Genomic DNA, 23900 nt, shown 5'->3' with positions numbered 1-23900 from the left:
GTTCAGTAGCACTCCCTTATTTCTTGTACATAAAATGAATACGACTCTGTGACGCAGTGTTACTATGCATAACAGTCTGAAGTTCAGCAACAGCAACCTATTTCGCTATACCTTATTTGATGACTGAAAATAACTAACTACCAAGCAGAGATAATGTGCCAGAATCTATCATCGGTCTCCAACCTCGCTTCGAGGTACATAATGTAAACCAAATAACTTTCTTTTCAGCTAATGTTTGTCTAAAATTATAGAAACAAGAGGGTCGCGCCCTATGGTCAGTGCTTTTAACCAAAACATGAATAAAGGAAATGATCTAGCTGGAAATGACTTTGCAACCTGTGCTGTTAAAAACAATATATATTTCTCTTAAAAATATAGACACAAATTACAAGTTTATTGTGAGTATTTTGTGCGTAATCAACCTTACAAAACAAGATATCATCATTGGAAACACAATGCGACATCATTTAGCAATTCGACCTTCTTTTTCTCACATATTTAGGTTGAAAGCGTCGAATACAAGACAGAAAGAAATATTAGCAATGCTGCAGTAAACAGCTTCTCAGTACTTTTGCCTGCTGCTATCACAATTGAGACAATGTTGCTGGTTCAACATGCGAACAAACTGAAGTCGCCTGAGTTGGAACCCCTTGTTCAGCAATAAGTGCTGGACGACGTGTTCCGAAAAACTTGTATCTGCGTGAGCATTGTACTGTGCCGTTCAATCTGTCACAGATAGTGGCCTGCATTGCTTTACAGATCGGGCAAGGGTCTGCACTCCACATTCTGTTATGGGGCGTGAACGTCCAAACTCCTTGTCGGATGGTCATGATTTTTGTGTCCATCAATCACTTTCCACAGTTGGTCGCCCAACTTCACCGTTCCCGTGGGGCTTGTTTCTAGACACCCGGCCTTAAAAATCTGCACATCACTAAAGTAACTTGTTTGACTGAATTTTCCAGTTTTCAGGAAGTATATATGGAGTGAAATACCAATGAAGCTTAATACTGAAGGTAAGCAAACGTTTTAATCGTTTTATTATATTCTGCCAAAAATAATTCACAAACGTGCCGCGCACATTTCTTGTCACTAGTGGTGAACTTATGCAGGGTATTCTCAAGTGTGCATCGATCTTTTTCCAAATACAGTAAAACGTGCTGAAAATGGAATCATCTGGGACTAAAATAATTTTCCAAATTGGACAAGCTTCCGGATTACACAAAACTCTGGGCTAGGTAAAATTTGTCAAGTTTCATGTACAAAAGTATAGTAAAAATGTCTAATTACGTATATACTGTATTTGTGTACCTTCACTCCAGCACAGTAAATGTTCATTTACTGAATACGCTACTGGACGATAGACTGTTACACTAAGTGATAAATAACATACTAATTGACAAATAACATTTCTACATTTTTACTCTAAATTCGTTTATTATTGCATTTAGATACATATTATTAACAGGTTAATTTGCTTTACGTTTCACTTTTTTCGGCACATATCAAGGAGGGAAACTTGTTTTAATTTCCTCTTCAAAATTGTTTCTTCTAGGCAATTTTTTGCACCAGACAATAGTTCCAACAAGTAGGGAGAATTTTGCGTGTGCTGCAAATTGCATAACATCGTTTATGCATGTAATGGCCTCTTCAGGCGTATTAATTTTTCTTCGGACATCATTTTGCTCCTCTTCTTTTTCCTTTGTTTGTTCTTCATCATCCTCTGTGTTGCGGATTTCTATTAAATCTGTTGCTGAAGTGAAAGTGGAGTTAGTTGACAGAAAATCATCACTTCGAATGTAATCCTCTGCACTTACATGAAATGTTTCGCATTTTCATTAATTCAGCAATTGCTGCTGCATTTTTTTCAACTTAGATGGCCACAGAAGCGTCTTGTTTTTCACCCCCAAACCCTGCTTTGTTGAAACACTTGGTGACAATTTCAGGCTTTATTTCCTTTACTGCTAAGCCAATCCAATTTACTACATCCAGGACTGAAACTGACCATGCAAGAGCAAACACACATTCAGCTTCTTCAACACTAAGAATAAGAGATTGTATCAGTAATCGCCTATAATGACACTTGAATGTGTAAATAATTGCCTGGTCCATGGGTTGTGTGAGGCTGGTTGAACCTGCAAGGAACCAAGCTAATTTCACGTTTGATAACGTTACTTTCGGGTGGCATGTTACAATGTCTAGGAAAAAGAGAACTTGACGATTTCCTTTTTTCATTTTGGCGTTGAGAGAGCCCAACCATTCTTCCATAAGACCACTCACCATCCACGCCTTTTTATTGCTATGCCATGTGACTAGAAGCTTACTGACATCTAGGTTTTTGAAACAACGCGGTTTTGCTGCCTGTGCGATCACCAGTGGCTTCTCATTTCACCTAACATGTTTCCACACAGTAGTACAGTGAGTCTTTCCTTGGACATTTTTCTGCCGGTGCACTTTTCACCTCGAATTGCTAGTGATGGCAGCGCGCGATGAAACAGTCCTGTCTTTCGGGTCACAATTCACATTTAAGTTGGACAGTATTGTCATCTATTCTGTTGCTACACTTCCCTGCACATCCTCAGCTTCCCCACACACTTCATTCCACACGATGTTGTGCCTAGCTTTCAAACTGTCCAGCCATTATGTGGATGCCTTAAACTGCGTATTTCTAAGCTCTTTAGCGACTTTCAGAACGTCACGCTGCAACATGGGTCCAGATAAAGGTAAGTTTTTTGGCCGCGCACTTACGAACCATACCGATACTATTCCGTTAATTTCTTCATTTCCGGCCTTCTTCGCCTTTCTTTCCATCCGTCCGTTTCCTTTTACCCATTCGTCCCGAATTTTATCCTTGTTTCTTAAAGTCTCAGAAATTTGTGTTTTACCGCATTTGAAACGCAACATAATTTCGTGCACAGAGAGTTTGTCTTTCTCACTCGCCTCGATTACATTAACCTTTTCGGTAAGCGTTAACGACACATACCGTTTGCTCGAAATTATGTTAATGTATCTCTTAAAGTGCTCTAGTAACTGAAACAGGTAGAAAATAATGGCCTTGCCGGGTAAAACCTTTGTTTAACGGAACAAAATACCCACCTCTTCACTGCGCACATTGTTGCAGAGTGTTGGTAGATGTGTACCGATGTTCCTGCATGCACTGGCGTGCGTCAATAATGAGGAAAACGAAAAAGCCGACAAACTTAACGTTGACGAACGAACCGCTTCCTTTGATGTACTGCACCGACACTGAGCGTAACGTTTTCGTTGTCGCACAGAGCGGCGCGGTTTTAGGTCCACAACTGCAGCGCCGTGCTGTGCCGGACCTCTTGGTTTTGCGCCGCTTAACAGATGTATTACGTCCTTTTAGTCTTGAATAACTAATGAACTGTAATACAGTAGTACTGTACAGGCTCTTTTACGCATTATACAATGAATTATTAAGTATGTTCTAAGATTTGCTTTCCGTTTCCGCGTTAGGCACGTTCCGCTTTATACAAAAGATCAGCATGTAAAAGTGCACTGAATGCGTCGGGACTGAAATACTTGTACGCAGTGCTTTTTTTCTAAAAAAAAAAAAAAGTTTGAGGGTACTCCGACATTGGATATAATGCAGCGAAAATTACTTGTAACGGAAGCATGGGATACTACACGTCTACTTTGAGCCATGACGTCATCAACATGTCGAACTACAAAAAAATGCGGCCCATGTCAACTCCAGTAAGTTCTTGCAAGTCAGTTTCGGTCTCAAAATCATTGAATGCTTGGTTCTTTTCCGCAACCTTATAAGCGGTGTGAAATATATTTGCTGTCACCTCCTGTTCATTTTGAAACGCACTAATGCAAGCGTTTTCCATAGCCTTCTATTCGGCACGAAGTATTATTTGGGCAGCAGCTTGATGAGCGGAACGGGCCGGCCGTAGTGGCAGTGCGGTTCTAGGCGCTACAGTCTGGAGCCGAGCGACCGCTACGGTCGCAGGTTCGAATCCTGCCTCGGGCATGGATGTGTGTGATGTCCTTAGGTTATTTAGGTTTAAGTAGTTCTAAGATCTAGGGGACTGATGACCTCAGAAGTTAAGTCCCATAGTGCTCAGAGCCATTTGAACCATTTGAGCCATTTTGAGCGGAACTTTCTTTATGTTTAAATATTTTTTTACGCAAAGAAACCATTTCTTCTTTTCTGGAACCACCTGAAGATGACACATATACTGTAGCCCAAGGCTGGGCAATGTTCATGACTTGTTTATTTCTTTCTACACCTAAACTTCCTACTTCTTTGCAAATTCTGCAGTCAAGTTTTTTGTTTGAAACGATCAACCAGTCATTTTTCTCACAAATTGCGCTTTCTTGTTCCATAGTCCAACATTCTGGACTATCATTTAATTTTCTATCATGCACAAGTTCGTTCACTGCATTTTCACACGTAGATTCAGTGCTCAGGTTTACAGTTTCACTTTCGTCATCCATTGATGTTGAACTTCCTGGTCTTTCATTCGCACACGAATTGTTGACAGTTTTTGGTTTTTTAGATGCAGAAGAACAAGTAAAATAGTTTTCTGCTCATCTCTCACCTCCAACTTTTACAAGTTGCAACGAAAGACAGGACACACTGTAAAAGTTCGCAAACAACAAATTGCAAAACAAACATGTCTATTAAGGCCCATCCGCACGCAACGATCTGTCTGCGCAAATGTCTGCGCACATAACATCTGCGCAGACAGATCGTTGCGTGTGGACAGAAGATTTGCACCAACCTGAGGTGTGTGCAAACCTGGAAGTTGGAGTTGGAGGTTTGAGCGAAAGCTCTCAAATCTGTCTGTTCAAACCACATCTACGCAGACAAGTTGGAGCGTGTGGACAGGAGATCGTCGCAAATCTGGCGCGAAACAGCTGTTTGCTCAGTCTAGTGTTTGTATTTGTGTGCACAGGGCATTAAAATGGCTGATACTCGTCAGTGTTCTCGAGAGTTTGTAAGTGAATTCATTGAAATATACAGAAACCACCCATGTTTGTGGAAGATTAAAAGTAAAGAAAATAGTGACCAAGACAAAAAGACAGCAGCATACAATGCTCTAATTGAAAAATTGCGGGCAGTTGGCGCCTCGGCAAACAGAGAAACGGTAATAAAAAAATAATTACGTTGCGAACGGGCGAAATTATTTGCGGATGGATGTCGAAACTTATAATTATCTCTTAAAGCATGTAACCCCTCATATTATGAGAAAAAATGCTTGTATGAGAAGGGCAATTTCTCCTCATGAACGCCTGGCAGTAACATTAAGATTCCTAGCAACAGGAAGGAGCTACAATGATTTGGATTTTTCATCTGCAATATCGAAACAAGCATTGAGTGAAATAATACCCAACACATGTGAAGCTATTTACGCTTTCCTGAAGGATGAGTTCATGAAGGCAAGTCAAGTAAATTAGTCTGTCAGCGAACTGTTTACCGAAAAGAGTTATCCAAAGTTCAGAAATCTAGAAGATCTAGTGTAGGAGTAGATCAAGTATACCAGCCAACGTTATGGTATTTTGATCTGCTTGGCTTTCTTAGTGATCAAGAAACGCCAAGACCAAGCAGGAGTACAATTGAAGATGAAATTGAAGTGCCAACGTGCGAGGAAATGGAACACGAGTTTATGTAAAACAAAACAGGTTCGCCCTGCAACTCTCGCAGTAAATTTACGTGACAAAACTGCTTTCGCTTTAGCAGCCACTGTCTGCACCATTTTGACCGCTTTCTCTGTTTCCTGCGGTTGGTCTGAATGTTTTTTGCAACACAAGTTGCGAACACAGACCACAACAGAACTTCCTCCATTTCTATTTTTCAAAATAACTGAATTAAATTTTGACGTTTTCGGGGAGCGTAGTCGCTTGCCACTGATATTTCTTTTCTACACCGACAGATGGCGGGCGAGTAGTAGATTGGGGTTTGTGTCGTGTGAACACACCACATTTGCAGCGATCTTTTGCATGTACAGACATCTGCGCCGATGTCTGCGTAGACAGATCTTTGCGTGTGGACCGGGCTAATTGTCTATGAATCGCGAAGCATCATGGTAGCGGCACCGCAGAGACATCTATCGGTAGCTCGGTGTTTGAGCGTACGCATATCCGTTTAGCACTACCGCCGCCCACTATTAGCGGGCGAGGACACTACGTGCTTGTCGAACTGGCTGCCAGCGATCAGTTGTCGAGAACGGTAGCCGCAGCTTCGGAATGTTTGAAACAGTCAATGACATCGCTTTTCCCACTAAAACCTCACTGGTATCGTTCGTATTGCAATTACCAACACGAAAAAATGAAATAAAAAATTTAGGTCCGTGAAATAAATATTTTGCACTCTTCCAAGTTCTCGTCTCAACATCGTAAAAAAAATTCTTTGTGGACGAAAAAGTTTAGGGGTACGCATCCCCCAGCGTTCCCCCAGAAAAACAGCACTGCTTGTACGGTTTGCGCAGATTTCCGAATTATACACGTGCACTCTGAGCGCGTTTTACTGTATAATCTGGTGTGGAAACAGATACTATCATGGATTCATGGAATTTATTAGGATCTGATCGTAAACTCTCACAGAACATGTTTCACTCTCTGGACTGTGCGGCTGGTCCTGGCGGAGGTTCGAGTCCTCCCTCGTGCATGGGTGTGTGTCTTTGTCCTTATGATAATTTAGGTTAAGTAGTGTGTAGGGACTGATGACCTTAGCAGTTAAGTCCCATAAGATTTCACACACATTTGAACATTTTTGTTCCACTCTCCAAACAATTCTCTGTGTTTCACTAGTAAACTTTAACATATACCTACGCTGAATAATTCGATTTTCCGAAATGCATTTTCTTCCAGTATGAAGTCGGTTAGCAATGCATGCGACTCCCTTGTTTGATCTCTGCAGAACGCTACCACTCACCACTGGAGAAGGCACACCTACTCATCGGCTCGCATTCTGATGTCATCCAACATTCTGCCATCTCCGCGGGCCGTCGCAGTCAGGCTGTAGCAGGAAGTTTTGAACTTTCATCACTCCTCGTGAACATGATGCAAAAACGTTGGAGACTCGCTTGAAGAAACTTTGCTGGATGCTGTGGATAATTCAGATATTTATTTCTTAGAGCTACAAAGGTGCAGCTGTAATGACTCGTCGTCGTTCAAGTGTTCATTCTCTTCTCAAAGGCATGTTAAACATGCCCATAAAGGAGGATTCACACTTAACGGAACGTCATCGTCACGTTTTGGACCGTCGACGGTCAGAGAAATTTCTGAGCATTCACACTAGACGGCACGTCAACGTCGACACAACGTCGTGTGATGGTTCATAATACACTCGCCAGAGGCGCTTTTGTAGTCTATTGGTTTATTATCGGCAGTTTCGGATCTTCATAAAATGCCAAAATTCAGTCTGAAGCAACTTGCAATGATTGCAATTGCCCTTGATGAAGAGGAAGAAGAACGGCGACCAAAAAGAGTGTGGGTCAGGAATATGTTAAAAGGCCGAGAATGCGAAGGAGAGTTTCATACCCTTTACAAGGAGCTGGAAGAGGAGGAATCGTCCTTCTTCAAATATTTTAGAATGTCTAAACAACAATTTTTTTACCTTTTAAGCAAGATACAGACGAGGATTATGAAGAAAAATTCAAGATTTAGGTGTCCAATATCACCACGACAGAAGCTGATGGTGTGCTTAAGGTATGCTCAGTTTAAACATTTATGTTTCTTAACTTTGTCGATTCTTGTTTTATCTTCTGTTTGTCGTAAAATTATATTATGACTGAAGCGTAAACTTCTGCAAGTTGCACTGGCTTTAATCCCCGATTTTTCTCTGTGTTACTGTATTTGAAAAGCCGTGTGAAGCACATTCAACAATATGTTTATTGTTTTCCGTCGGTGTTAACTGTTAAGAATATGAAATAAATAACATAGTATTGTTTTCCAGTGTATATTAATATCTTTTTCGTAATATCTAGCACTGCAACCTAGATTTCGTGATGGTGGAGGGGGAGAAGGGTGTTCCAATAACACACTTTAGCCACTTATTGTAACAGTTATTTGCTCTGTGCACTATTAATGTTTGTGAATGTGTAATATTTGTGTGTGACTTTAAACACTCAGCATTTCTTACTGCATTGTAAGTTATGCTAGATAAATTTTCTATATGGCTCTTTATTCATGACTAATTTAATGTTTTTCAGGTACTTGGCGACAGGTGATTCCCTTCTCACATTATCGTTCAGTTACCGACTTGGGCACTCAACTGTCCATAACATTGTTAAGGAAGTATGCCAGGCAATAATTGATTCAATGTTACCTGAAGTAATGCCAACTCCAACAGAAGAAGACTGGCAACAAATAGCTGAACAGTTTTTGGATCTATGGAACTTTCCCAATTGTATCGGTGCAATTGATGGGAAACACATTCAGATTGTGGCTCCTCCAAACAGTGGATCCCAGTTTTATAACTATAAGCAAACATTTTCCATAGTTCTTCTTGCACTAGTTGATGCCAACTATAAGTTTATAAACGTAGACATTGGGTCTTATGGTAAAAATAGTGATGGGGGCATATTTGCCCATTCAAAGTTGGGGAAAGCCTTGGAACTTGGCAAATTGCAAGTGCCAGGAGATAAGAGACTTCCTGGTACTGATGTTGTAGTGCCACATGTGATTGTTGGTGATGAAGCCTTCCCACTAAAAACTTATTTATTAAGGCCATATCCAAAAAGTCAAGCAAGTGGTGATATTGCCATGAGTGCTTTTAACGCCAGGCTATCCAGAGCTCGCCGAGTCTCAGAAAATGCGTTTGGGCAATTAGCCCAGAAATTTAGAATTTTTTTTAGGAGAATTAATTCAATGCCAGAGAATGTGGACAAGATAGTGATGGCAACATGTATTCTTCACAACTATATCAAAGAAAATGTTTATGCACAAACTGAAGCAGCAAATGGGACCCTTGTGTTGCAGGAGCTAACTGGACAAGGTGGTTCAGCTACATCATCTGCTTTTGTTGTAAGGGAACACTATAAAGATTTTTTCAATTCCCCTATTGGTAGACTCCCATGGGCGTAATTAAAATGTATATTTTCTTATGTATTCAAAAGATATTCTCAAACAATTCCTCTTTTTAAAAAAAAAAAAAAAATGCCTGTAATTCCACTATATCTGACACTGAGTGATTGGCTATGTCTACAGTGTGTCTAAATTATTCTGAAACATTTTCCTAGTACCAGATCACTTGAAGTGCTCAGCTGTGAGTATTTAAAGATAAAGTTTGGAGGAAAGGGGTGTCTGAAGCTGATGTCACTTTTCCATAAATGTATTCAACCATTTAGTACTATAGTGGCTTGGGACTGATATAGCTCAACAATAAAGAAATTTATGAAATAGTCCTGTAAAGCTGTTGTTTTATTTATAAATAAATGGAACACTTATTTAACAGATTTGTTCAAATAAATGCGCTGATGTAAATAATATCTAGTGTTATGTTGTGAACATTACATAGGGCAACAGGTTGCAGTTTTTGCATTAGGAATAAATATTACAAGGGAAAAATTCCAAGTTTTGTGAATGTTCTCAATCTGCACAAGTGGCCACATAAAACTAATCCCCTTGACATGAATAGCAATGTATTTGGGTGCAGATTTGTAATTTCTTTCATAAGGGCTGAAAAGCAGTACTTGATATTGTTTTGAAGGCTGAAAGGAGATGTAATGGGTAGAGATCATGATCATAAATTTTCGAGCCATGGAGTTCTAAAGATTCCAGCTGTTGGAGGGCTAGTTACTGCCAAAACATCAGTAGATGCAGCAGTATTGTTTTCATATCATAAAACATGTTTTTTAACAAACTTGGTACAGCACAATATTTACATATGCAATATTGGAAAAGCACTAGTTTCATGGTTATCCATTACAGACTATGATTATTTCAGTGGCATCTCTATATACTCCAGTGGATGAATAATGCCAGTTTTTGAAAAGAATTAACATTTATTTTGGTGTAAGTAGGTGTATTTACTGCAGAAGTGTGTGCTAATACATGTTTTTAATACTGTGATAAATAAGGTACAGCTTACTATTTCACATTTTAATTACATCCACAGTTATTAGGCACTGAAAGTCTAAAACTAAGGCAAAGCAAAAGCCATATGTAATCCTTCACATCTCATTTGAATGGCTCAGAAAGGGGTAAATTATGCTGCCACAAGTCTTTGGTCACTTACCTAATAGCATCAAAAGTCTGACAGATAACCATATAGCATTTAAAAGGAAATTAAAAGAATGTCTGAATGGCAACTCCTACTCACCAGATGAATTTTTGGATATAGTAAGTGAGTAATTTCCCCACCCCCACAAAAAAATAATTTAAGTGTCATGTAATATCTTGTATAGACACCTTTTATTAACCTGACACGTTCCACATCATTACGAAGTGTCATATTCATGATCTATGGAACAAGTACTAATCTAATCTCTCTAATCACCAGTTGGGTATGATTTGTAATTTCTTCTGCCACTAATTCATAATAGCTGAACTAATCCAAGATGGGAAAGAGTTGGTGTAATATACTCTGAGTCTGCAAAATGCATCCTAGTTGGCAAAATGAAAAGCAGATAACCTTATGATTTATAACTCATAAATGAAGACTTTTGAGGTTTTGGGGAAAAAGATGTTAATAAAGAGCTTACCTGGATTCTTGTTTCACTTAGATGAAGAAAAAAAAAATCATGTTCTTATTCCTGATACAGGTATTACCGAAAAAGTTTCATATAAATTATCAGTGAGCTATCCATTCATTTACTATGATGCTGTTCTCCATAGGAAACATGTCTAATAGGATACACCAGATTTTGGCTGCCTACAACACTATTGAAATTTTAAATCTAAATAGTATAACCAGATACGCTTCTGTTCCTTCATATGTAACAGTAGCTCTCATTCAGAACAGTAATTCATATCATAGTAAAATATTGGTTGTCACTGTAAGGGCTTAACATGATTAATAAGTATATATTCATCTCTCACCTCCTTCCTCCCCCCCCCTCCCCCACACACACACCATCAAAAAATAAGAAAGCCTAGCCTAACCAAAACCCTGAAAGAAAATTTCTTATTAATTTCATGTTAAGTCGCCTCTGACTTGGCTGCTTGGTTCTCTAAAATTATAGTCATCAGCATAAATAAGTCACAAACACACACAAAAAAAAAAAAAAAAAAAAAAAAAAAAAAACTTTTGGTGTAACAGGTGATTGTTTACATTATTTGGTTGTTAATACAGAACTACACTGTGAAGAGACTTTTTATTTAATCAACTTACACATAGAAGTGCTTCCAAACTGTAACAAACAGCACTGTTCACGATTTATCACTATTAATATTTTCACACACTTGATCCCTTTCTAGATCAGACACTATTCTGTAAATTTCGTCTTTAGCTTGTATTTGCCGCAATGGGGACAATCTTTTTATACTGGCACATATCCCTGAAAGAAAACTGTCAATGTGATCTTCCTTTGGCTGTGTCGCTAAAATATAATTCATCAGAGAAGCAGATGCAGAGTCTGTAGTTCTCCTCTTATTGCCACTTTGACTACGCTTTTGCATGACAGGCCTGCTTGTCTCTGACCTCAAATCACTGTTATTTTCAATGTCCGGAATAGGTGATGACACCTCACTGTTTGATTCATCCTCTGAACAAATATCAACAGTTATGTTAGAAACTGTTTCCCGCTCCAGCATGTATGGGCGCAGGAAAGCCATAATCTCCTCATACTTCCATGGCTTCTTGGGTATGGCAGCTTGTCCGCTCTTTGTTTTTTTAACAACACATTTTCTAAATTGGTCTCTCAGTGACACCCATCGTCGCTTGCATTCAGGGCCTGAAATAAGACAACATATACAGCTGTTAATAGAGTGCATCGAGTAGTCTAACGCTTTTTCAAAAAATAATTAGGGACTTCCCAAACTTTTAACAGGGACACAAACACGGTTTGCTTTCATTTATTTTTACAACAGCTTCCCAATAATATGAGGTACTTTTCATTTGCTATGCTGTTAATCAGCGCATAGGCAATAGACACAATTTCTTGGAAATCATCCAGGTTTCTATAAAAAAATTTCATGAGTAAACACACTCTACAAAATGTTCAATTACAGCCTACACAAAGCTGAAGAAACTTTGTAAGCCTTATCTAGTAATTTACAAAACTGCTAACAAACATATTTGTATCCTGTGATCTTTTTCTAGCTCCAAATATATATGAGAATAAGTTAAGAGATTCTTTACGTACTAGGTACAAGAATGACTGTCCATTTATTTCCTTTTCACATGAATCAATGTAGTAAGTGATTGTATATTCTGTCATCCCATTAAAAGGTGTTTTGGTAATTACCCAGTCACAATGTGTATGTTTTACATAAAAGAATTGTTGTTTCATTTCTCATCAAACGTAGAGAGCAATAACACTCATGTAATTTAAAGAATACGAGTGGCCCAAGTGCATTGCCAGATTTTCTATATGGTGTGTTATTTACATAAATATTAAATTAGTGCAATATTTCGAAATTATAGCAACAGTGTTACATTAGATACGATATATTTTACTTTGAGGCTTTATACACTGCACAGCACAAAAGTGTCTGCTAAATTACTTTGTGCTACTCCCTCAGATAAATACTGGAAATATACAGCCCAATAAAACTGACTGGAACTATTCTCAGTTTCGTGTATACAGCATCCACGTGCAGTACATAATTTAAAGATCCTGAAATGCTAGGTGCACGTCAGTACAACATAAATTCGGTCAACACCAGTGTATTTACGTTGCTGGAGTTCGTAAGTTTTAAAAAACACCTTGTACAGTATATAATGTTTTTACCGTGGAACGCTGCACACGGTACTCCACTCAAATATTCATCGTTGTAGCGAAAACTTTCGCACATACTAACTACGTACCACTTAACAATCCTTAGTAGAAAGTAAAATTAAATTGCGTTTCATTTACCTGGACGCCCCACTTCTTCTCCAATTTCCTTCCACAGTGTTTCTTTCCAAACGGAATCACTATATCTCCTATCAGTCATATTATATAGTTCTGAATGAGAACGAACTAATTCAATCAAATACTCGTCGAACTCCATTATCTAAACAAAATAATAAATACAATAGAAAACACCGCAACTTACTTGTAATTAGAATAAATAACAAAGAGAAACTCGGAACTATAAAAAATTTATTCTTACATGTTAGGTACAAGCAAAGTTTTCGAACCAAATCTAACCTAACCTCACTCCTTCCAAAATGTATAAACACTTAAACAGGGGCCGAATAAAAACATGGAGGCAGTCCGAAAACCAGAGATTTACATCACGTCAACTCACCGTCATGACGGGAAACATTCTTCGAAAGAATGCGTGACGTTGACGTGACGGAGACGTTCCGGGACGCTGACGTCGAGTGTGAACACAGCCATTAGAAACACAGGGAGGAATGTTTTGACGTGACGGACGTGACGGTGACGTTCCGTTAAGTGTGAATCGACCTTAAGTCGACTTTGATTATAGCCCAAGCAATAAGTCAGAATACGGACGTTAAAATTTTTTGTTGTTATCTTAGTATCAGTCACAGTTTTTTCCGTAGTTTTTCACAACGAACATCTATGCTAACCGACACAGTGAACAGGGATGTCCCTTCTGTTTCCAAGGCGAGATGGAATTTTAAATCGAGAACTGTGCACGTTGTATACAGAAAATAAAGTCTCTTGTACAATGCCAGCAGCAAATTGAGCTTACATTTCAACAAACTACTACACTACTGGCCATTAAAATTGCTACACCAAGAAGACATGCAGATGATCAACGGGAATTCATTGGACAAATATATTATACTAAAACTGACATGTGATTACATTTTCACGCAATTTGGGTGCATAGATCCAGAGAAATCAGTACCCAGAACAACCACCTCTGGTCGTAATAACGGCCTTGATACGCATGGGAATTGAGTCAAACAGAGCTTGGATGGCGTGTACAGGTACAGCTGCCCATGCAGCTTCAACATGACACCACAGTTCATCAAGAGTAGTGACTGGCGTATTGTGACGCGCCAGTTGCTCGGCCACCATTGACCAGACGTTTTCATTTGGTGAGAGATCTGGACAATGTGCTGGCCAGGGCAGCAGTCGAACATTTTCTGTATCCAGAAAGGCCTGTACAGGACCTGCAACATGTGTTCGTGCATTATCCTGCTGAAATGTAGGTTTTCGCAGGGATCGAATGAAGGGTAGAGCCACTGGTCGTAACAGATTTGAAATGTAACGTCCAATGTTCAAAGTGCCGTCAATGCAAACAAGAGGTGACCGAGACGTGGAACCAATGGCACCCCATACCATCACGCCGGATGATACGCCAGTATGGCGATGACGAATACACGCTTCCAATGTGCGTTCACCGCGATGTCGCCAAACACGGATGCAACCATCATCATGCTGAAAACAGAACCTGGCTTCATCCGAAAAAATGACGTTATGCCATTCGTGCACCCAGGTTCGTCGTTGAGTACACCATCACAGGCACTCCTGTCTGTGATGCAGTGTCAAGGGTAACTGCAGCCATGTCTCCGAGCTGATAGTCCATGCTGCTGCAAACGTCGTCGAACTGTTCGTGTAAATGGTTGTTGTCTTGCAAACGTCCCCATCTGTTGACTCAGCGATCGAGACGTGGCTGCACGATCCGTTACAGCCATGCGGATAAGATACCTGTCATCTCGACTGCCAGTGATACGAGGCCGTTGGGATCCAGCACGGCGTTCCTTATTACCCTCCTGAAACACCGATTCCATATTCTTCTAACAGTCATTGGATCTCGACCAACGCGAGCAGCAATGTCGCGATAGGATAAACCTTTGTCAAAGTCGGAAATGTGATGGTACGCATTTCTCCTCCTTACACGAGGCATCACAACAACGTTTCACCAGGCAACGCCGGTCAACTGCTGTTTGTGTATGAGAAATCGGTTGGAAACTTCCGTCATGTCAGCACGTTGTAGGTGTCGCCACCGGCGCCAATCTTGTGTGAATGCTCTGAAAAGCTAATCATTTGCATATCACAGCATCTTCTTCCTGCCGGTTAAATTTCGCGTCTGTAGCACGTCATCTTCGTGGTGTAGCAATTTTAATGGCCCGTAGTGTACAATTACCCAAGCAAGAAGGCGTTGTCTGAAATCAGAGCACTCTTCATTTCATTTTTTGTTGTCGGTATTCAATCGTACTACAGGGCCGGCCAAACGCTGCACAGTGTGCAGACGTGCGAAAGTGCTGCACATGTGCGCACGTGTGCGGCAGCGAGCTACAACGACATCTGTTATTAGACATGTGTCCTAAATGAACGGCGGCGGCTCCACTTCCCTGTGGTACAAGCAAGAGCGCAACATATCCAGTCTCGTTTACCCCTGGTGACCGTAACCTTAACAGAGAAGTACTGAGTAATGGCAAGTACTGTGAAAAAGCAAAGGACGGGAGATCTATGTTCTCCGTCGTTTAAAAATGACTGGGAACTGCAATTCTTTTTTGTAGCCGTTGGTGAAAACTCACAGTGTTTGCTGTGCCGCCGAATAATAGGCGGCCAGCGTAAGTTTTCAATTGAAAGACATTACAATACATATCACAAAGACGAGTGTAGTGTACTCAACAGTGAAGAACGGCAAGTAAAATTAAATGTCTTTCAGAAAATGGATGAGACACATCAACTCGATTTTACTATGCGTCAAAGTAACTGATACTTCTTGAACTCTTAGTTTATTGTGTTAAATTTATGTGTATTTTACTGTACGCTGTACAATGTACTGTTTTCAGTTTTCCAGAATGACAACCACACTAAATCTTCACTGCGAGCAAGTTTTAAAATCGCATTAAGAATTGCACAATCTGGGAAACCTTTTTCCGAAGGGGAGTTTGTGAAACGGTGTCTGATTGATGCTGCGGAACTTGTGTGTCCCACGAACGTTAGCAGGTTTCAAGAAATCAGTCTAGCCAAACAAACAGTGGCAAGACGTATCAGTGCTATGGCCGGCGATCTGCACAGGCAGCTAATAAATAAGGCTAAATACTTTGTTGCTTTCTCTGTTGCGCTCGATGAGGCAACAGATCTTACAGATACAGCCCAGGTTGTGATATACATACGAGGTATCGATAACGCACTTTGTGTAACAGAGGAGCGACATCTGTGCGTAGAAAAATGCACTGCATGAACGCTGACGGCTGCGGGGTGCACGCTGTGACCCGGAAGTTGCACATGTGCAGGAGCACCGCACGGTTGCAGAATTTCTGGCCGGCCCTGGTGCTACGACACATGCTGATTCCGTACAATTATTGCAAAAACGAGCAGTCGATCCACTGACTCCACAACAAGGGTAGAACGTTTCAAAAGTGCCATACAAGACATCCCAGGTAGAACCACTGACACGATTCCCAGTGCAGAGAATTGCTGTACCCTGCGAAGAGACACAGACAGGAAAGCGAACTTCCACAAACTGTTACTGCAAAATAAATGTGTGGTGCAATTATCGCTCAAATTGTTGAATGCTTCCACTTTGTAGTTTTATTCGTACGCCGGGCGAATTCTAAAACGTTGCTGAAGAGGCCTTGTGAAGCACATTCCTTCCTTCAAAGCAATAAGATGATTGTCCTCACACGGAAGTAGAGGCTCCCAGTGTGAACATAAGTGTGAATGGAATCACTTGCACGCATATGTTGAGGAAGAATTGTTGGCAAAATTGGCTGAGGGAGCCATTATTATTCCAAGACAGATCTCACTAACGGCTACTTTCATTGTCTGTAGATGCCCTGAGAAAATAGTTTTCGGTGATTAATACGCCATTTGGCATGTATCACAACAGACTGACATTTCAGGTCGCAAACACTTTTGCAATATTTCGGACATACTTTGAGCTACTTATTCAAGGTATCCCCAGTTGTGTTATTATGTAGATGATAAGCTGGGCTGTGTTAGCATCTCATCAAAAGTAGTTTTTTGAGCCAAGTGTGAAGAGCATAGGGCATGTGTTCAGTGAAGAAGAGCTCACGCTCCCACAGGTACTAGGCCCCAAGAACCTCCAAGAATTATACTCACTCCTGAGCAAAATTAATTATTATGTGAAATTCATTCCCAACGTGGCCCAGATTTACTGCCTGCTTTATCAAATGGCTCTGAGCACTATGGGACTTAACATCTGTGGTCATCAGTCCCCTAGAACTTAGAACTACTTAAAACTAACTAACCTAAAGACATCACACACATCCACACCCGAGGCAGGAGTCGAACCTGCGACCATAGCGCCTGCTTTATCGACTGCATAAAAACTGTTTAGCAACATTCCACCCAGATAAACGCTTAATGCTTGCCATCTATGGATCAGATCGTACCATTGATGCAATGCTGTCCTACAGGTACATGTAAGACACAAAACAGCCCATTGCATTTTGGTCTAAAACATTAAATAATGCACAACAAAATTACTCGCCAATTGTGAAAGAGGTATTGTCTACTAGACTCATTGTCAAGAAATTTCATGTATAACTTTATGGCACAAAATTTCACCGTGTTAACAATCATTAGCCCCTCATTTCGCTATTTGGTCCCCAGTCGAAAATTCCCGACAAGATGGTGAGTGGTGGGTACTGTTCCTTGGCAACTACTGTATAACTACAAGATCCAATATCTGCCTACATAGCAGCAAAGAAACGCAGACGCACCTTACCACATGTTACGCGGCCCAGATGCAGAGTTTGACTGGCATGAAGTGCTGGGTTTTCCCTTAGACGCCAATCAGCGATACGCCCATGATGATTTCCCAATTACAGCATGTGAAATAGCAACAAAAACAGGTCATGATCCTCTGCTCTGCAAGATATTGTCGACTGTATGAAGAGGTTGATTGGACCACCAGCCTAAAGGCACTGACCCAGCATTGGACATACATGGGGATAGGCAAAATAATGTGAACACCTGTACTAACTTGGGAATGGTTGGACCTCCATTTGCCCACATTACAACTGCGATTCTTCTTGGAAAACTGGTCTATAGTGATTGCATAGCCTCCAGTGGAATGTTATGCCACTCTTTGATCAGAAACTCTTCTAACTCCGGTGGAGACGAGGGAGGAGGAAATCTGCTCCAGAGTCTGTGTTCCAATAATGGAACAGTAATGATCAAGTCCGGGGATTTAGCTGGCCTAGGAAGATGCTGAAGTTCAGGTGCATGCTCCTCATACCACGATTGGTCCTGGCTGTGTGAATGGCTGCATTATCGTCTTGAAATATGAAATCATTGTTGGGGAACAACATTTGAATCATCGGGTGCACCTGATCACCTAAAATGTTTACATAATCGTTGGCTGTAACAAAGCCTCTGAGAGTAATGATGAGACCAGCAGAATACCATGACATGGCTGCCCACACCATCACGCTTCCTCCTCCATGTTTAATCATTGGAATCAAGCAGTCAGGATTGTAGGCATCTTTTGGCATTCTCCAGACGTAAGCCCAGCCCAAAGTTTGAAATAATGAAAACGCTGACTTGTAGGAACGTATGACCTGTTTCCACTGATCAGCCGTCCAGGATTTATGCTCCTCACACCATGTTTTACCCTTCTTTGCGTTGGTTGTCGTCACTAATGGTTTTGGTATAGCAGCTCGCCCATGAATATTCGCTTTATGGAGTTCTCGGCAGTCAGTGTCGATAGATACAGGGTCTTGAAGATGGCTATTGAGGTCTGCAGTCACTTTAGCAACCTTAGTTTTGTGTTGTTTCGACACAATTCGTGTAAGCTTACAACGATCTCTGTCATTTAGTTTTGATTTACGCCCTCTATTACATTTATACGATGACATCTTTCCATGTTTTGTGTAGGCTGTACTGGCTGTTGAAACAGTTCCTCTTGAAACATTCAGTAAGTTGGCTGTCTTAGTTACTATTGCTCCAGCTAATCGGCCTCCCAATATCTGCCCTCCTTGGAACTCTGTTAGGTCTTTCATTGCATGTCGACCATTGAATGCAAATAAGAAGTGTGCACTACTCCTAGCCGGCCGCGGTGGCCAAGCGGTTTTAGGCACTTCAGTCCGGAACCGCGTGACCGCTACGGTCGCAGGTTCGTATCTGCCTCAGGCATGGATGTGTGTGATGTCCTTAGGTTAGTTAGGTTTAAGTAGTTCTAAGTTCTAGGGGACTGATGACGCCAAATGTTAAGTCCCATAGTGCTCAGAGCCATTTGAATCATTTGAGCACTACTCATAAACAACCTGCACTGATGCCTAGTCTGTACTGAAAATGCACAGTCCACCAAGACACTTGCCTTACTTGTGCTGCTGACCGTTAAATGCAATCATCTACTGTTCACATTATTTTGCCTATTCCCTGTATTTTTTGTTATGACAACAGCTTAACACAACAAATGGTATCTTACTGTTAGCCATAGACAAATCTGAATGCTGAGTGGTAATTCTGCTCACGCTCTGCCCCCACATACTTGTGCTCCTCCACATTGCACACTAGGAAAAGTGCAGAATGAAGGGAGTAGCACGGCATCTTGTGTACTGATCTGATGATGATATTTCCAAATAACATGTGGTGTGGAACTGCCAGGCATGGGCCCACAGTCAGTCACCCCTAATGCAGCGTTTCAGCTCTCAGCCATGAGCTAGTGAAGAGTATATGTTGATTTCACAAGGCCATTCTGAGGTGCAATGTGGCTGTTACTTGTCGATACCCTCTCTAAATTTCCGTATGTAGTGTGGATGGCTAGCACCATCATACCAGCTATGATCCATGCTCTTTCTCTATCATATTTGCAATGGAAGGAGCATCTTCAGCTCTAGTTTCCAACAACAGCTGACAATTCACGGCATCGGCATTTCAGGATTTTTGTAAACACAGAAGTACTGGACACCTGACCTAATCAGCACCCCTTTCAATCCAGCATCCAATTGGGAAGCCAAGTAGAAGGTTTGGGCCTTCAAAACACAGGTGAGCAAGATAATGACAACAACCGACTATGGGGAAGAATTCAACATCTTTCACACAACCTACTGGTCCGCATCGATAAATGGACCTAGCCCAGCTGAAATTCTACATGGGCACAGACCCAACAACCTGTTTGATCTGCTGTACCTGGATGAGCTGGCCCATTACCCCTGCACACAGACATATTACTGCAAGGGCTCACATGTAGCTCTTTCACTTCTTGTTAGAGTCTCAGATGGGCCCTAGGCGCCATCACCAATAGGAAGTGGCAAATGTTTGCAGTTGTGGCCAACCAGAAGAACATAATTCACAGCCCCTTCCAACTTTCTCCCCAGCAGATGACTGGGCATGACTCATGCAATCATGCCAGGGACAAGCCTGCTTGCCACTGCTGCAACCTCCACCCACATTTTATGTGGCAATGGGGGGTTGCAATTGGAGCCAATGGATGTAGAACTAATTTGATATCCTAAACAACTTCTGGCTCCCACCAAAATCAGAGAACCCTCAGAAAACAATCGGCAGAGGTTACTGATTGAGCAGAGGAGGCTGAACCACTGTCCCTGTCTGAACTATGGCTAGCACTCACTCCACTGTAGGCAGGACCTAGCAGTGCCCCAGAAACCATCAATCAGCTGGTAATTCCCCAGACTGAGCTGACCTCCAACCTGGCTGACTGTGATGAGCCTTTGGTGGGGATACCAGCATCTTCATCTCTTCCTTTCCTTGATGAAGTCAGCACAGACCAGACCATTTCTGGCATGATATCCAATTAAAGGATGGAGGTGTTTAATATCTGACAGTGAATTGGGTTTTCCACCCAGTCTGAGTCTTGATCTAGAGCAAAGGTCATATATACTCAGCCTCCATACATTGGATGCAACTTGCTCCTGTGGCAGATTCTGCTACAGCTGCAGGCATATTATGCAGACTCATCCATCAATGTAAAGGTGCCTGTAAAAACTATGAACCCATACCTGTCCAGGTGAATATATAACAATTATGTTGTTCAGAACACTCATATTCACACATCAGCATTACATTGGACATACAAGATGACAAAGAAACAACAACAGCACAAAGACAGCCAACCATCCCATAGATGGTTATAGCAAAGATGACATAAGGTGCCAGATTACCAACATAACAACACTACCATGTGGCAACAGTTTTAGCTTACGAATAAAACACATGTTGTTTCTTTCTGACAAGTGGCGTAGTTAATACTTCAGCAGGTACCTAAGAAGAATCATCCTTTCTTTCACAAATTGTCTAATAAAATGTTCTTTATCACAGACATGTTTCAGAACAAACTGCAGCACAGAATTTTGTGAGAGTCTAATAGAACTCTAGTTGTAAGTTAAAATGATTATTAGATTTTGAACCTTTTTATTTAAGAATTCTCTTGTCAGTTGTCCCAAATACAGTGCCTCTTTGGCTACAGAATTTAAAGCATTATTTTCGGCTTCAGTAGTTGAAGCGGCAACATACTTTAGTTTCTTGCTCTCCCAACAGAAAAGCAATCCCAGTCATTAAATCATCTACAAAATTTGAGTCAACAAAATGAATTACTTGAAGATGTTTACAAACACAAATGTTTCATTCCACCTTGGAGCATGCTTAAATGCAATTGGTGTCATCAGTGTTAACACAATAACAATAACAGTAATAATAACAATAATAATAATATAAACTTGGACAAAAGTCATTAACTACAATATAATAATTAACAATATAATAATCCAAAATGGACACAATACATAGTTATGCAAATATCAATAACAACAAATAGCTTCCTAACAGATCAATTACAAGGCATGGCCTTCACCTCAACAGGAAAGGGAAAGGTAAACTGGTTGGGAAAATAGCGGGAAAATTAAAGGGGGGATGTCAAGAGCAATAAAATACCAATTGGTTCAGAAAAGACCCTTTTTTAAGGTAGGGAGGACAGAAAGAAACCAAGTTTTAAGAGAGGTTAGGATTGAGACAAACCTTCAGTTCGAGAAGGAAACCAAAAAACATAATTCTAGCTTATTACATCAGCATAAACAGTGATTGGTTAAGAATTTTCAACAATCATCAGAAATTTCAACTTTACCCAATTTTAACTCAGTCAATGTGAAATGTCAGCTATCTTTATTGTATGAAAATATTCAAGGACTGAGAAATAAAATTAATGAATTAATTATCTTCATGGATGAATTAGAGTTCTCAAACCCAGCTGACATAATCTGCCTCTCTGAACATTGTGTGGCAACTAGTATAGAACTCTTAAGTGGTACAGGACTTAGGTTAGCATCTCAATTTTGTGGAGCAGAAATGGAGAAAGGAGGAGTTGCTGCATTCATCAGGAACTGTCATAAATTTAATAACATAGGCATTCATAACTTTTGCCGAGAACAGCATATGAAAGCATGTGCAACATAAGTAGAGTATCATAAAAAAAATCCTTCATAATATTAAGTGTATATCGAACAGCTGCAGGTAACTTAAATCTATTCATAAACCACCTTGAAACTGTACTGACCCATTTAACAACCAAAAACAAAGAAATGGTGGTTGCTGGTGACTTCAATGTAGATTTCCTTAAGCCTCTCCCAATAAGAACTTATTTGAATTAGTAACACTATCATTCAACTTAAGTCCCACTGTAAAGTTTCCCGCTAGGGTAAGTAATTGCTCACAAACAGCCATTGATAATATCATTATAGAAAAGTTCAATGAACAAAATTATATTACAAAACCAACAGTCAATAGCCTCTCAGACCTTAACATGCAGTTCCTTCTGTTTAATGTTAATACTCGACAGCTTATAAAATCTGTTAAATTTGAACTCAAGAGGATAATCAATAAGCCAAAAATTGATAATTTTAGGACACTCCTCAGAGACATTCACTAGAGTGATGTTTACAATGCTCATGGTATGAATGAAAAATATAGCACTCTTGCTAATAAAGTGCTTACCTTAGTTGAACACTATTCTTCCCCAAACCTAACCAAGGTTAGAGAGCACAGTCTACAAAGAAGCTATGGATTACTCAAGGAATAGAGGTATCTTGTAAAACAAAAAGAAAACTGTATCAGTCAATCCAAAACAGTTCTGATGTTGATGCTGTAGCACATTACAAGAAATACTGAAAAATATTAAAGACTGTAATATGGACATCAAAGCAAATATATAACAAGGAAAAGATAGTCATATCAAATAAGAAAATAAAAACAATATGGGATATAGTGAAGGAGGAGACTGATAGAACCAGACATGAAGAGGCAAATAGCATTAAGAGTAAATGATACATTGGTGACATATGTGTATAGTGATGTAGAACTTTTTAACAAACATTTTATAACTGTTACTGAAAAGATGGGGTTGTCAGGTTCTGTAGATGCTGCTATGGGATACTTCAGACCAGACATTTCAAGTAACTTCCATAGTATGACTTTGACCCTCAGTGCTCCAACAGAAGTTACGTCCATCATAAAATCTTTGAAATCAAAAACGTCTAGTGGGGATGATGAAATATCAACAAAGTTAATTAAAGAATGTGATTCTGAGTTAAGTAACATATTAAGCTCTCTGTGTAACCAGCCATTTATCAGTGGAATATTTCCTGAATGGTTGACATATGCTGAAGTTAAGCCACTGTTTATGAAGGAAGATAAAGAAATAGCATCAAATTTCTGCCCAATTTCAATTTTGCCAGCATTGTCAAAAATTTTAGAAAATGTACAGTTGCCTTTATAACCATCTTATCACAAATAACATACTGTCAAAGTCACAGTTCAGATTTCTAAATGGTTCTGATATTGAAAAAGCTATCTACACTTACAGTGAAAATGTACTTAATTCATTAGACAAAACATTGCAGGTAGCTGGTATATTTTTTGATCTGTCAAAGG

The 23900-nt window shown here is 40.2% G+C and overlaps 2 protein-coding genes across 2 annotated transcripts; one reads left to right on the top strand and one right to left on the bottom strand.

Moving 5' to 3' along the window:
- Positions 1–7188: 7188 nt before the first annotated feature.
- On the top strand, positions 7189–9423 carry LOC126473977 (uncharacterized). Its single transcript, XM_050101363.1, has 2 exons — positions 7189–7677; positions 8181–9423. The coding sequence occupies exons 1-2, from the start codon at positions 7376–7378 to the stop codon at positions 9052–9054; spliced, it is 1176 nt and encodes a 391-aa protein (XP_049957320.1). The 5' UTR covers positions 7189–7375; the 3' UTR covers positions 9055–9423.
- A 1917-nt stretch (positions 9424–11340) lies between these two features.
- On the bottom strand, positions 11341–13471 carry LOC126474397 (uncharacterized). The gene is made up of 3 exons (XM_050101866.1): positions 13366–13471; positions 12990–13128; positions 11341–11864 (listed from the first exon to the last, which is right to left on the bottom strand). The coding sequence occupies exons 1-3, from the start codon at positions 13381–13383 to the stop codon at positions 11341–11343; spliced, it is 681 nt and encodes a 226-aa protein (XP_049957823.1). The 5' UTR covers positions 13384–13471.
- Positions 13472–23900: the final 10429 nt, after the last annotated feature.

Source organism: Schistocerca serialis, chromosome 4 (assembly GCF_023864345.2).
Source record: "Schistocerca serialis cubense isolate TAMUIC-IGC-003099 chromosome 4, iqSchSeri2.2, whole genome shotgun sequence".
NCBI lineage: Eukaryota > Metazoa > Arthropoda > Insecta > Orthoptera > Acrididae > Schistocerca > Schistocerca serialis.
The sequence above is the reverse complement of the archived record's forward strand: the minus strand, read 5'-3'. Positions and strand labels throughout refer to the sequence as shown.